We start from the raw sequence: 13,153 nt of genomic DNA, 5'->3' as shown, positions 1-13,153 counted from the left end.
ATTACATCTAAAGTGTAAGTGGCTGAACATAGGCATCTCCTTTCTTCCCAAAGATCCATTAAAAATGACCAAAAAAATTTTTTTTTCATGAAGAAAATTATAGTATCATTGGAAAACAAGAAAGGGTATCAGTGGACTAGAAATTTTAAAGAATATCTTGAAGTTGGCAAATACAGGATCAGACAGGTGGAATAAGAACAGAAAAGCAAAGCCGAAGACACGCAAGGTAAAATGCTGGTCTTCCTGAGGGTGCCCAGAGAAGCTCCAAATTCCAAGCCAATACACCTTGGTACCCTTTTCCTAGCACTTTAGGGAAATGATTATATAAAAGCATTATTTCATTTAATCCTCATAATTCCTTTATAAAATAGGTAAAACATATGCCCATTTTGCAGAGGAGGAAGCTCAGACTTAGACAAGTTAACATAATCACACAGCCGGTAAGAGGTAAAGCTAGGCTTTCAATTCAGTAACTCCGAATCCAGAGTCTGTGCTTTTGGCTTTATGCAGACACAGGCCAAACGGCAACCTGGCAGAGTAACTCATTAAAGCTTAGCTGACACAGCAGGGCCCTCCTCCTTTACTTCAGGTAAATAAGTAGCTGGACTCTTGTTCTTGGATTAAACCTCGGTAACTTCTTTCTACAAAATCCGTGAGATCTGCCTAGAGGGCCCTGGTGAATTTATTAAAACCTGTGGGAGAAGGAAAGATGCATCGGGTAACTCTAGGTCACCACGTATCTATGCAGGAAGGAAAAAATTAAAAAGTAAAGGAAAATCCACCATTAGAAATAAGTTTCCTTATTTTGGCAGCTGTAGGGTTACCACAATCCTATAGGAAGCTTTGCCAGTATGCCACAAAAAATTCACAGCAATCCTCCCATTCAAAGATGTCTGTTGTATATAAGTGATGAGGCAGTATAGCATGGTTCTAAGACTATGGATTCTGAAGCCAGTTTGTGGGTCCAAAGTTAGGTTCTGCCACTTAATAGCTATGTGACCCTGGCAAGTTACTTAATGTCTCTTTGTCTCACTTTTCCCACCTAAAATATGGGGATAGTAACTATTTTTTTTTAACTAGCATTTATCACATAAGAGCTGTTGTGAGGATTAAATGTGATAATCTTTACTTAGAAGAGTTCCTGTTATAGATTGAATTATGTTCCCCAAATATGCATTGTAATTCCTGACCCTTATATTTGTGTATGTAATCCCATTTGGGAACAGGGTTTTCTTTATTATGTTAATGAGACCATATCAGTGGGATGTGTCTTAAACCAATCACTTTTTAGATATAAAAAGAGCATGTTAAGAACAGAAGCAAAGAAGCACAGATGGGGGAAGACAGATACCACGCCACATGAAGACGGATAAGGGACCGAGTAACAGAAACTGAAAAGAGACACAAGGACCTGACATTCCCCCAGAGAGGACAGAGATAGAGCAAGCCTTACCCTAGAGCTGATGCCCTGAATATGGACCCCTAGCCTCCTAAACTGAGAAAATTAATTTCTGTTTGTATTTCTGTTATAGCAGCACTAGATAACTAAGACAGTTTCTGATGCAGGGAATGAGCTATGATGCATATAACCTGAATCCGTAGCCGTCGAGTCAATTCTGACTCATACCGACCCTATAGGAGGGAGTAGAACTGCCCCATAGGGGCATTTTCCAAGTAGCGTCTGGCAGGTTTGAACTGCCGACCTTTTGATTAGCAGCTGTAGCTCTTAACCACTACACCACCAGGGTTTCCGTGATGCATGTAAGTACTTAACGAAGGGCCTGATACATGGAAACATGCAAACAATGGTAGCTGTCATGGATTGAATTGTGTCCCCAAAAAATATCTGTCAACTTAGCTAGGTCATGATTCCCTTGTATGATAGTATGATTGTCTACCATTTTATCTTCTGATTTGATTTCCCTAGGTATTGTAAATCCTATCACTATGATGTAATAAGATGGATTAGTGGCAGTTATATTGATGAGGTCTCAAGATAGTGTCTTAAGCCAATCTCTTTTGAGATAAAAAAGGCAGAAGCAAGCAGACAGACATGGGGACCCCATACCACAGAGAAAGCACCGCCAGGAGCAGAATGCGTCCTTTCGACCTGAGCTTTCTGTGCTGAGATGCTCCCAGACCAAGGGAAGATTGATGACAAGGACCTTCCTTCAGAGCTGACAGAGAGAGAAAGCCTTCCCCCGGGGCTGATGCCCTGAATTCAGACCTGTAGCCTACTAGACAGAGAGAGAATAAATTTCTCTTTGTTAAAGCCATCCACTTGTGGTATTTTTGTTATAGCAGCACTAGATGACTAAGACAGTAAAAAAAATTAGATATTAAGCACAAGTGGAAAACACACAGATTTGATGACTGTTAAGGAATCCTCTAGCCTTGAAAGCATAAAAAATTCTTAAGTAAAAAAAATTAATTTCATCAAATTAGACAAAGTAAATTCTAAAACAATAAAGCATTCATTGAAATCATATCAATACTTAGTTTAAATTTAGCCCTGAGCCTTGAAAGGCATTTTTTAGGGTCTCTTGATTTATGACTACTAACTATAAGTTGCCTTTCAATAATATAAACTGAGTGTGTGAAATGAATTTGGATTTACAGAATGAGGAGAGTTAACTAACTTCTTGCAATTTTGATTAATATCAAGTAACTTAGATACTTCAGACATGTTATCAGGAGGGACCATTCCCTGGAGAAGGATATCATGCTTGGTAAAGTAGAGAGTCAGCGAAAAGGAGGATGGACCCTCAGCGAGATGGACTGACCCTGTGGCTGCAACAAAAGGCTCAAACATAGCAACGGCTGTGAGGATGGTACAGGACGAGGCAGTTGCTTTGTTCTGTTGTACATAGGGTCACTATGACAAGTCTCAGAGGCTCTCCCCTCTTTATATTCACAGTTAATTCCCACTTCTTTTCTTTTGTCACTTAACCACTTTTCCCTTTTCTAGTTGTTCCATTCCTATTTTTCATCTGAGTTCTCTTAAAGTTCCTTTCTCTGTTCTTCCTCCTATTTACTATCATAAATACAAGGAGCCCTGGTGGTGCAGTGGTTAAGCACATGGCTGCTAACTGAAAGGCTGGCAGTTTGATTCCACCAGCTGCTCTGAGGGAGAAAGATGTGGCAGTCTGCTTCCATAAATATTTACAGCCTTGGAAACCCTATGGGGCAGTTCTACTCTGTCCTATAGGGTCACTATAAGTCAGAATCAACTTGATGGCAATAGGTTTGTTTTTTTTAGTATGATAAATACCATTCTAATAAAAGTTACAAGAGAAACTGCAGAACGAAACAAATAAGGCTTGACAAAATATGTTTGTTGACATGAATACTGTCTACTTTTTTCCTGGCCTGAGATTTCCTAGGTATGTCATAACTTTATGCTAACAACAGAGAGGAATCCTTGGGTAGTACAAACGATTAAGCACTTGGCTGCTAACCAAAAGGTCAGCAGTTCAGATCTACCCAAAGGGACCTTGAAAGAAAGGCCTGGTGATCTACTTCCAAAAAATGTGCCACTGAAAACCCTATGGAGCACAGTTCTACTATGACAAAGGGTTACCATGAGGCAGAGTCAACTTAACAGAACAGCAACTAGTTAATAGAAAAAAAAAACTATGAAAACATGCTCAAGTTTTAATGAATATTTTTTAGTGACAATAATGGTATGAAAAAGCAAAGACCAAACTTAATGGAAAGAGGTTATATCACCCTGATTATGATATATTGACAGTAACTCATAATTCTAATATAAACAGAATCTTTTTATTTAAATTCAAAATATACAGAGATGTAAACATCTCAAAATGCAGCCACTACCAGTGCTTCATGTTCAAAAATAAATTTGGAAAAAATTAATAATTTTTTTTCTTTATTGGAAAGCAACAATTCTCCTCATAATAAAAAGACTTAAATTATTTTTGACAAAAAAAGATGTACTATATTTTTGCCTTATTTCATTCTTTGGCTGCAATTAGAGAAGTCCAGGAGTCATTTTAATCATTTACTCCTTCCAAGACTTCACTTAAGAAGTCTTCTTAAAGTTCTTTTCTCTTAAAAACAGGAAACAAAGGTAGTGGCACATAATAATATATGTATTGACTACTTACATCAAAAGCTAACCTGTAATTAAAGTGAGGCCCAAGAAGTACAATTTTTTTAAATAGTTTAAATGCATGTCATGAGCTACATGCACGTTTCTGAGGTGGTGCATACCTGTACTATTTTAATATTACTGCTTTTTTTTTTTTCCTTCCTCTAGTACTTTCACTGAGGTTGTTTCATTTAGAATGTATTTTTAAAGTAAACTGATGATCTTTAATATAGCATGTCTTTGGCATAAAAGGACATGTCTTGATAACAAGCATGTCACAGTACCACCTACTATAAATACTTAAATAATACCTTAAGGGCATTAAGTTCACTTGAAAACTAAAACTGAAACTTAAAAACCCAATAAATATGACAATTTTTTTCTCTTGGATCTTTCCTAAAATATCTAATCTATTAAGACATAAGACACTTAAGCAGAAGATTCTAAGAAAATAAAAGAAAATCACATATTTTAAATGTATACATTTCATAAAAAACATTTAAAATATCCATCTTACCAATATCATTAGCAAGTGAATTAGGATCAGATGCCCCAAGGGTGGCTTCGAATTCCTCTTGAAGACGATATGCTCTTTGCAGCAGAGCTTCAAGTTTATGGATAAACTCAGAACTAATAATATCCTAGCAGGAGAGAAAAAGTACACAGAGCAAATATTAGATTCTAATGTTAAAATTCCAAACATTTTCCATTTTTAAATGAAAGGCAGGGAAAGTGAGGGATATTAAAAAAAAACTAGTGTTGGGCGGTAGAAAGAATACTGCAGTAGAAGTCAGGAAGATTAGGTTTTATCCGGGTCTTTAGTAAAATCATCTCAGTTTTCAAGGGATTCAGTTTCTTTTTGTCAGATTTAAGAGTTCTCAAAGTGTGGTCCCTGAAACAGCAGCATCAGAATCAACTGCAAACTTGTTAGAAATTCAGGATCCAGCGACCCACCCCAGGCCTCCTGAGCCAGCAAGCCTGGGGATAAGACCCTCAGCTCTTTGTTTTAACAAGCCCTCCATGTGATTCTGAGGATACTCAACTTTGAGAACTACTGGCCTAGATAATTAATAAGGAAAAATCTTTCAGTTTTATCTCTATGTGACTTTTACGAATATAACAGCACTTAATTAAACCCAAAGTACAGAACAGATTTTCAAAAGTTCCTATAGAAATCACCTCTGCATATTCTATGTATCCTAGGAAAGTCAGGAAACTTGATGATGCACTGCAAATTTGGTGTTTAACAGCTAAGTGAACAACAACAACAAAAAAGAAATACATTACATAATCCTGAGTAGGGAAGGAGTTCTATTCAATGCCACAGAAACCAAGTATACTGAACCAACAGCTAAAATAGTCTGATTCTTCTAATACTATGAAGATCACTTTAAAATAAATTACCCTTACATCTACATTTTCTTCAGCAATGGCATCTCCTGCACCCAGTTTAATGGAACTACAACTTGCTTCATCTTCAGCCTGTCTGTTACGAAAAGTTAGAGCTTGTTCCCATCGACGCAATGCCTCTTCAAACAATTCCATTCCTAAAAATCGAGAACAGAACAACTGTGAATAAGCAAAACCAATACCAAAATAAAATCCTTCGGGTCTGGAATGTTTTCATACAGTTATCCTTGGTGGCAGAGTCTGACTATAATTTTGGTTCTAAAGAAGAATTTTATACTTATATCACTTCATAGTAGAATCTTAATTTCCCAATATATCCTGGGCCTACAGTTCTAGTCAACCAAAAATGAGAGAGAAAACAGCCGATGTTACTATTTTCTTTCAATGTAATTCAAATGTATATGGTTCTTGGGATTCTTCTAAAACAATGCTATGAATTGATCAGAAATAGAATAAAAATAGCTCATATTGATAGTCAAATGACTATCTTTTAAGCTATCCCCCTAAATTAAAAAGAAAACTGATAGTAGAAAAAAGTAACGCATTTACCAGAAGCCAGCAGCTTTAGAAGAGGTTCTAAGGAGAGAGAAGAAGGAGCCAAGGCGAAAGAGCAGAGAACTCCAGAATAAAGTATTTTCCACCATTTTTTCCCCAAATAGTGCCCTAAATTATTATGATGCCACTTTGTGGATTTGGATGGATAACTGTTGCACCAGCATTAAGAATCCATAAGACTACTGGAAAGACCAGATTATAGTTCAAGTAGGAATTCCATACCCCTGCCAACCGAAAGCTTTTATGGGAAAATGAGTATGTGCTTCTTTTTCTCCAAATAAAAAAACAGCTTATAAAAATAATTATACATTTCAAACAAAATCAGAATATTTAAAAACTTCAATTTTTCTAGACATATAAATGAAAAAGATCTATGAAAGCTGTTTAAGAATCTGAGTAAGTCATTCTCAAGATGTTTTTAAGGTACCCCAGTTAAAAAAAAAACCCTATTAAAGAAGCCCTCTCCTCTAAAACTCATGAATATTTCAGTTATCTAGAGAAACTATAACCTAAAACAAGATGTTCTCACTCCCTGAAGTTTCTCTAGCTTTGCTCTATTTATTTTAAATTCTAACATTCAATATTCTAACAGAAGCTGTGAATGTAGGTTTACTAGATACAGCGAGAATAATCTAGAATCACAGAGAGCTTAATTGTCCAGAGATCTTTGGAAAAGGTGGCAGAGAACTACTCTTACATCTTTCCCTACAGGCAGGAGTACGTACTGTGATACCTCTAGAGATAGTAGTCTTTAACTACCTCTGGAGTATGGGAATGCATTCAGAAGCTCACAGTCCTTCTGCCAAATTATCTTCCCTTTACTTTGAATTGTTCAGGGCCACAGTAAAGTTCAAGGACATCAAGCTTGGCAAAGTACAGGGTCAGCAGAAAAGAGGAAGACCCTCAACGAGGTGGACTGACACAGTGACTACAACAACGGCTCAAGCATTACAATGATTTTAAGAATGGTGTAGGACCAGGCAGTGTTTCGTTCAGACTCCAGGCAGTTGTGCGTAGAGTCGCTATGAGTCGGTTCCGACTCATAGTGACCCTATGCACAACAGAACGAAACATTGCCTGGTCCTGCACCATTACAATCGTTGTTATGCTTGAGCTCATTGTTGCAGCCACTGTGTCAATCCACCTCATTGAGGGTCTTCTTCTTTTCCTCTGACCCTGTACTCTGCCAAGCATGGTGTCCTTCTCCAGGGACTCATCCCTCCTGACAACATGTCCAAAGTATGTAAGATGCAGCCTAGCCATCCTTCCTTCTAAGGACTATTCTAGTTGTACTTCTTCTAAGACAGATTTGTTTGTTCTTTTGGCAGTCCATGGTATATTCAATATTCTTCACCAACACCACAATTCAAAGGCATCAACTCTTCTTCAGTCTTCCTTATTCATTGTCCAGCTTTCACATGCATATGTTGTGATTGAAAATACCATGGCTTGGGTCAGGCACATCTTAGTCTTCAGGGTGACATCTTTGCTCTTCAACACTTTGATGAGGTCCTTTGCAGCAGATTTGCCCAATGCAATGCGTCTTTTGATTTCTTGACTGCTGCTTCCGTGGCTGTTGATTGTGGATCCAAGTAAAATGAAATTCTTGACAACTTCAATCTTTTCTCTGTTTATCATGATGTTGCTCGTTGGTCCAGTTGTGAGGATTTTTGTTTTCTTTATGTTGAGATGTAATCCATACTGAAGGCTGTGGTCTTTGATCTTCATTAGTAAGTGCTTCAAGTCCTCTTCACTTTCAGCAAGCAAGGTTGTGTCATCTGCATAACGCAGGTTAATGAGCCTTCCTCCAATCTTGATGCCCCGTTCTTCTTCATATAGTCCAGCTTCTCGTATTATTTGTTCAGCATACAGATTAAATAGGTATGGTGAAAGAATACAACCCTGACACACACCTTTCCTGACTTTAAACCAATCAGTATCCCCTTGTTCTATCCGAACAACTGCCTCTTGATCTATGTAAAGGTTCCTCAGGAGCACAATTAAGTGTTCTGGAATTCCCATTCTTTGCAGTGTTATCCATAGTTTGTTATGATCCACACAGTCAAATGCCTTTGCATAATCAATAAAACACAGGTAAACATCCTTCTGGTATTCTCTGCTTTCAGCCAGGATCCAGCTGACATCAGCAATGATATCCCTGGTTCCACGTCCTCTTCTGAAACCGGCCTGAATTTCTGGCAGTTCCCTGTCGATATACTGCTGCAGCTTTTTTTTAATAATCTTCAGCAGAATTTTGCTTGCATGTGATATTAATGATATTGTTCTATAATTTCCACATTCGGTTGGATCACCTTACTTGGGAATAGGCAAAAATATGGATCTCTTCCAATCAGTTGGCCAGGAAGCTGTTTTCCATATTTCTTGGCATAGATGAGTGAGCACCTCCAGTGCTGCATCTGTTTGTTGAAACATCTCAATTGATATTCCATCAATTCCTGGAGCCTTGTTTTTTGCCAATGCCTTCAGAGCAGGTTGGACTTCTTCCTTCAGTACGATCGGTTCCTGATCATATGAAATCTCTTGAAATGGTTAAATATCGACTAATTCTTTTTGGTATAATGACTCTGTGTATTCCTTCCATCTTCTTTTGATGCTTCCTGCATCATTTAATATTTTCCCCATGGAATCCTTCACTATTGCAACTCGAGGCTTGAATTTTTTCTTCAGTTCTTTCAGCTTGAGAAACGCCAAGCGTGTTTTTCCCTTTTGGTTTTATATCTCCAGCTCTTTGCACATGTCATTATAATACTTTATTTTGTCTTCTCGAGAGGTCCTTTGAAATCTTCTGTTCAGTTCTTTTACTTCATCAATTCTTCCGTTTGCTTTAGCTGCTCTACGCTCAAGAGCAAGTTTCAGAGTCTCCTCTGACATCCATCTTGGTCTTTTCTTTCTTTCCTGCCTTTTCAGTGACCTCTTGCTTTCTTCATGGATGATGTCCTTGATGTCATTCCACAACTCGTCTGGTCTTCAGTCACTAGTGTTCAATGCATCAAATCTATTCTTTAGATGGTGTCTAAATTCAAGTGGGATATATTCAAGGTCATATATTGGCTTTCATGGACTTACTCTGATTTTCTTCAGTTTCAGCTTGAACTTGCATATGAGCAATTGATGGTCTGTTCCGCAGTCAGCCCCTGGCCTTGTTCTGACTGATCATATTGAGCTTTTCCATCGTCTCTTTCCACAGATATAGTCAATTTGATTTCTGTGTGTTCCATCTGGCGAGGTCCGTATGTATAGTCGTCGTGTATATTGGTGAAAAGAAGGTATTTGTAATGAAGAAGTCGTTGGTCTTGCAAAATTCTATCATTCGATCTCTAGCCTTGTTTCTATCGTCAAGGCCATATTTTCTAACTACTGATTCTTCTTCTTTGTTTCCAACTTTTGCATTCCAATCTCCAGTAATTATCAATGCATCTTGATTGCATGTTTGACCAATTTCAGACTGCAGCAGCTGATAAAAATCTTCCATTTCTTCATCTTTGGCCCTAATGGTTGATGTGTAAATTTGAATAATAGTTGTCTTAACTGGTCTTCCTTGTAGGTGTGTGGATATTATCCTATCACTGACAGCATTGTACTTCAGGATAGATCTTGAAACGTTCTTTTTGACAATGAATGCAACACCATTCCTCTTCGAGTTGTCATTCCCAGCATAGTAGACTATATGATTGTCTGATTCAAATGGCCAATACCAGTCCATTTCAGCTCACTAATGCTTAGGATATCAATGTTTATGCATTCCATTTCATTTTTGAAGATTTCCAATTTTCCTAGATTCATACCTCATACATTCCAGGTTCTGAATATTAATGGATGTTTGCAGCTGTTTCTTCTCATTTTGAGTCATGCCACATCAGCAAATGAAGGTCCTGAAAGCTTTACTGCATCCACATCATTAAGGTCGACTCTACTTTGAGGAAGCAGCTCTTCCCCAGTCATCTTTTGAGTGCCTTGCAACCTGGGGGGCTCATCTTCCAGCACTATATCAGACAATGTTCCACTGCTATTCATAAGGTTTTCACTGGTTAATGCTTTTCAGAAGTAGAAAACAACAACTAAAGTTGTTTGTTTTTTTTTTTTTTTTAGTATGCATTTCCATCAAAAGGAATACAGCCTTGTTCGTCAAAGGATTTTATAAAAAATAAAAAGACAACCTACAGATTGAAAGAAAACTTTCGGGAACCATATATCCAATATGGGTCTAATATCCAAAAAACATTAAAAAAAAAAAAATTCAACTCCTTAGGGGGTAGTGAGTTTATATTAATGGGGAAAGGAACAACTCAGAAAAGGAGGGTGAGAATGGTTGCACAACTCAGTGAACGTAATAATCAATGTCAGTGAATTGTACATGTGGAAACTATTGAGTTGGTGTATGTTTTGCTGTGTATATTCTCAGTAAAAGCAACAAGAAAAAAAAAACTTCTACAACATAACAAAAAAACAAACAACCCAATAAAAAAATGGGCAAAGGATCTGAAAAGACATTTCGCCAAAAAGGATAATCAAATGGCAGCATGCACACGAAAAAACAGGCAACATCATTAGCATTAGAGATGCAAATCAAAACTACAACCTACAACAAGATAACCACCTTATCCCTATTAGACTGACAGCAATTAAAAAAAACAAAAACAACAGGTGTTGGCAAGGTTTTGGAGAAACTGAAACTCTCATCCATTGCTACTGGGAATGTAAAATGGCACAAAACCCGTTGCCATCAAGTCGAGTCTGACTCATAGTGACCCTATTGGACAGAGTAGAACTTCCCCGTAGAGTTTCCAGAGCTATAATCTTTACAGAAGCAGATCACCAGGTCTTTTCTCCCTTGGAGCACCTGGTAGGTTCACACCGACGACCTTTCAGTTAGCAGCCAAACTCTTAACCATTGTGCCACCAGGGTTCCTTATAAACTGATACAGCCACTATGAAAAAGTTTGTTGGTTCTTCAAAAAGTTGAGCACAGAACAACCATATGATCCAGTAATGCCAATCCTCGGTATATACCTAGAAGAAGTGAAGCAGGAATGGAAACAGGAAACCTATTCACCATTGTTCATTGCAGCACTTTTCACAATAGCTAAAAGGTGGAAACAACCCAAGTGTCCATCAACAGATCAATGAATAAACAAAATGTGGAATATACATACAATGGAATACTACTCAGCCATAAAAAGAAACAAAGTCTTAATGTATACCACAACATGGATGAACCTTGAAACCACCACACAGAACGAAGTAAGTCAGTTGCAAATGGACAAATATTATATGATCTCACTTACATCAAAGAGGTAAATATATAGAAACCAAAGATTATTAGTAGTTAATAGCAGTGGGAAGAAGGGAGAAAGGGGAGTTTTGGCTTAGGGAACATTGAGTTTATATGTTAATGGTGGTGGGAACAATTTGGAAAGGAAAGCAAGAATGGCTGCACAACTTGAAGAATGCAGAAATTGTTGAGATACCTACCATACGTTTTGCTACATATATTTTAACAATAAAATAAAACAAAAAGATAGCTTAAAATAGAATAGAAAAGAATAGGGAAAAACATTTGAATCTTCTGATTCAGCATTAAGTTTATCTAGTTCTTCTCCAGGGCTCCAGTGAGGTTCCCTAGACATACTCATGCCAAGCCAAGAGGAACACTGAGATGTGAAACACAAATCCCTCTCTGTTTAAAACCTTCCCTGAGTATAAGAAGAATACAAATGTTATCTAGATAAAACAGAACAGGAAGTGTATTCCAATAGATTCATTAGATAAGCAGTAACAGATCAGGTCAGGTAGGTGTAGTAAACTGAACAATGGACCCCAATTATATCAGGTCCTAATTCCTGAACCATGTAAATGTTACTTTACAAGAAAAAAGGGTCTTTGCAGATGTGAATAAATTAAGGACCTTAACATGGAGAGAGTATCTTGGGTTATCCAAACCCAAACAAAACCCTTGCTGTCAAGTGGATTCCAACACAGTGATGCTATAGGACAGAGCAGAACTTGCCCCATAGGATTTTCAAGACTGAAAATCTTTACGGAAGCAGACTGCCACATCTTTCTCCTGAGGAGTAGCTGGTGGGTTCAAACAGCCGGCCTTTTGGTTAGCAGCGAAGCACTTAACCACTGTACCACCAGAGCTCCCTTTGGATTATCCAGTGGGTCCTAAACCCAATCACAAACGTCTTTATAAGAGAGGCAAAGAGAGACCTGATATACACAGAGGATATGTGATTATGAAGGCAAAGAGTGAATGATGCGGCCACAATCCAAGAAATGCTGGCAGCCATCAGAAGTTGTAAGAGGCAAAGAACAGATTCTCCCCTAGAGCCTCCAGAGGGAGTATGGCCCTGTAGATGCCTTGACTTTGGCCTGGTGATATTGATTTTAGACTTCTGGCCTCCAGAGCTGTGGAAGAATAAATTTCTGTTGTTGAAGGCCCTAAATTTATGGTAATTTGTTACAGTAGCTTCAGAAAACTAATAGTGTGGGTTATATTATGTAAACAGAGTTTCACAGATGAAAGAACATTTTAAAATTATAGCTGTTTCCATTAGAACAATACAATGTTTTTTAGTTTCAAATTAAATGTGGGTATAATATCTTAGAACTTGGACATGTTATTCCTACCCATCAAATATAAGTTCTCAGGAGTGGTCACAGGAATATTAACAAGTTTAATATCATCTTCATCTGCTTTGTCCCAGGAATTAGAGTTGCCACAAGCACAGCTATGACATGAATTGCCACTCTGGACCTAAAATTAAGATCAACAAAAAGTTACTTCAAAATCTCTCTTGTGATAGCATTTTGTGATCTTTTTTATTTACAATTATTTACAGAAATCCTATGCCTACTAAAACAATCCATGTAATTTCCATCTGAAGAACTAATTCTGATTTTAAATTCTTATTATATCCAATCAAACTTAGGAGCCCTATGAATCTAAATATGCTAAACTCAAAAGCATGCAAGAAGAACAATATTCTGAACATAAATCATTTCCATCAAAAATCATGCAATTATTTTTATATTGCTTACTTTTTTATTATTTGC

At 37.5% G+C, this 13,153-nt stretch overlaps 1 protein-coding gene across 2 annotated transcripts in view; it reads right to left on the bottom strand.

Annotated features, from left to right (window-relative positions):
* Positions 1 to 13,153, bottom strand: part of MIGA1 (mitoguardin 1) — a 109,722-nt gene that overhangs the window by 70,592 nt on the left and 25,977 nt on the right. For both annotated transcript variants that reach the window (XM_049875610.1, XM_049875609.1), the window contains exons 5-7: positions 12,728 to 12,854; positions 5,522 to 5,658; positions 4,629 to 4,752 (exon numbers count right to left, since the gene is read on the bottom strand). In XM_049875610.1, the coding sequence (XP_049731567.1) occupies positions 4,629 to 4,752; positions 5,522 to 5,658; positions 12,728 to 12,854 (388 nt within the window). The remainder of the gene's footprint in view (positions 1 to 4,628; positions 4,753 to 5,521; positions 5,659 to 12,727; positions 12,855 to 13,153) is intronic.

Source organism: Elephas maximus, chromosome 3 (genome assembly GCF_024166365.1).
Source record: "Elephas maximus indicus isolate mEleMax1 chromosome 3, mEleMax1 primary haplotype, whole genome shotgun sequence".
NCBI lineage: Eukaryota > Metazoa > Chordata > Mammalia > Proboscidea > Elephantidae > Elephas > Elephas maximus.
This window is presented reverse-complemented; position numbering and strand designations above follow the sequence as displayed.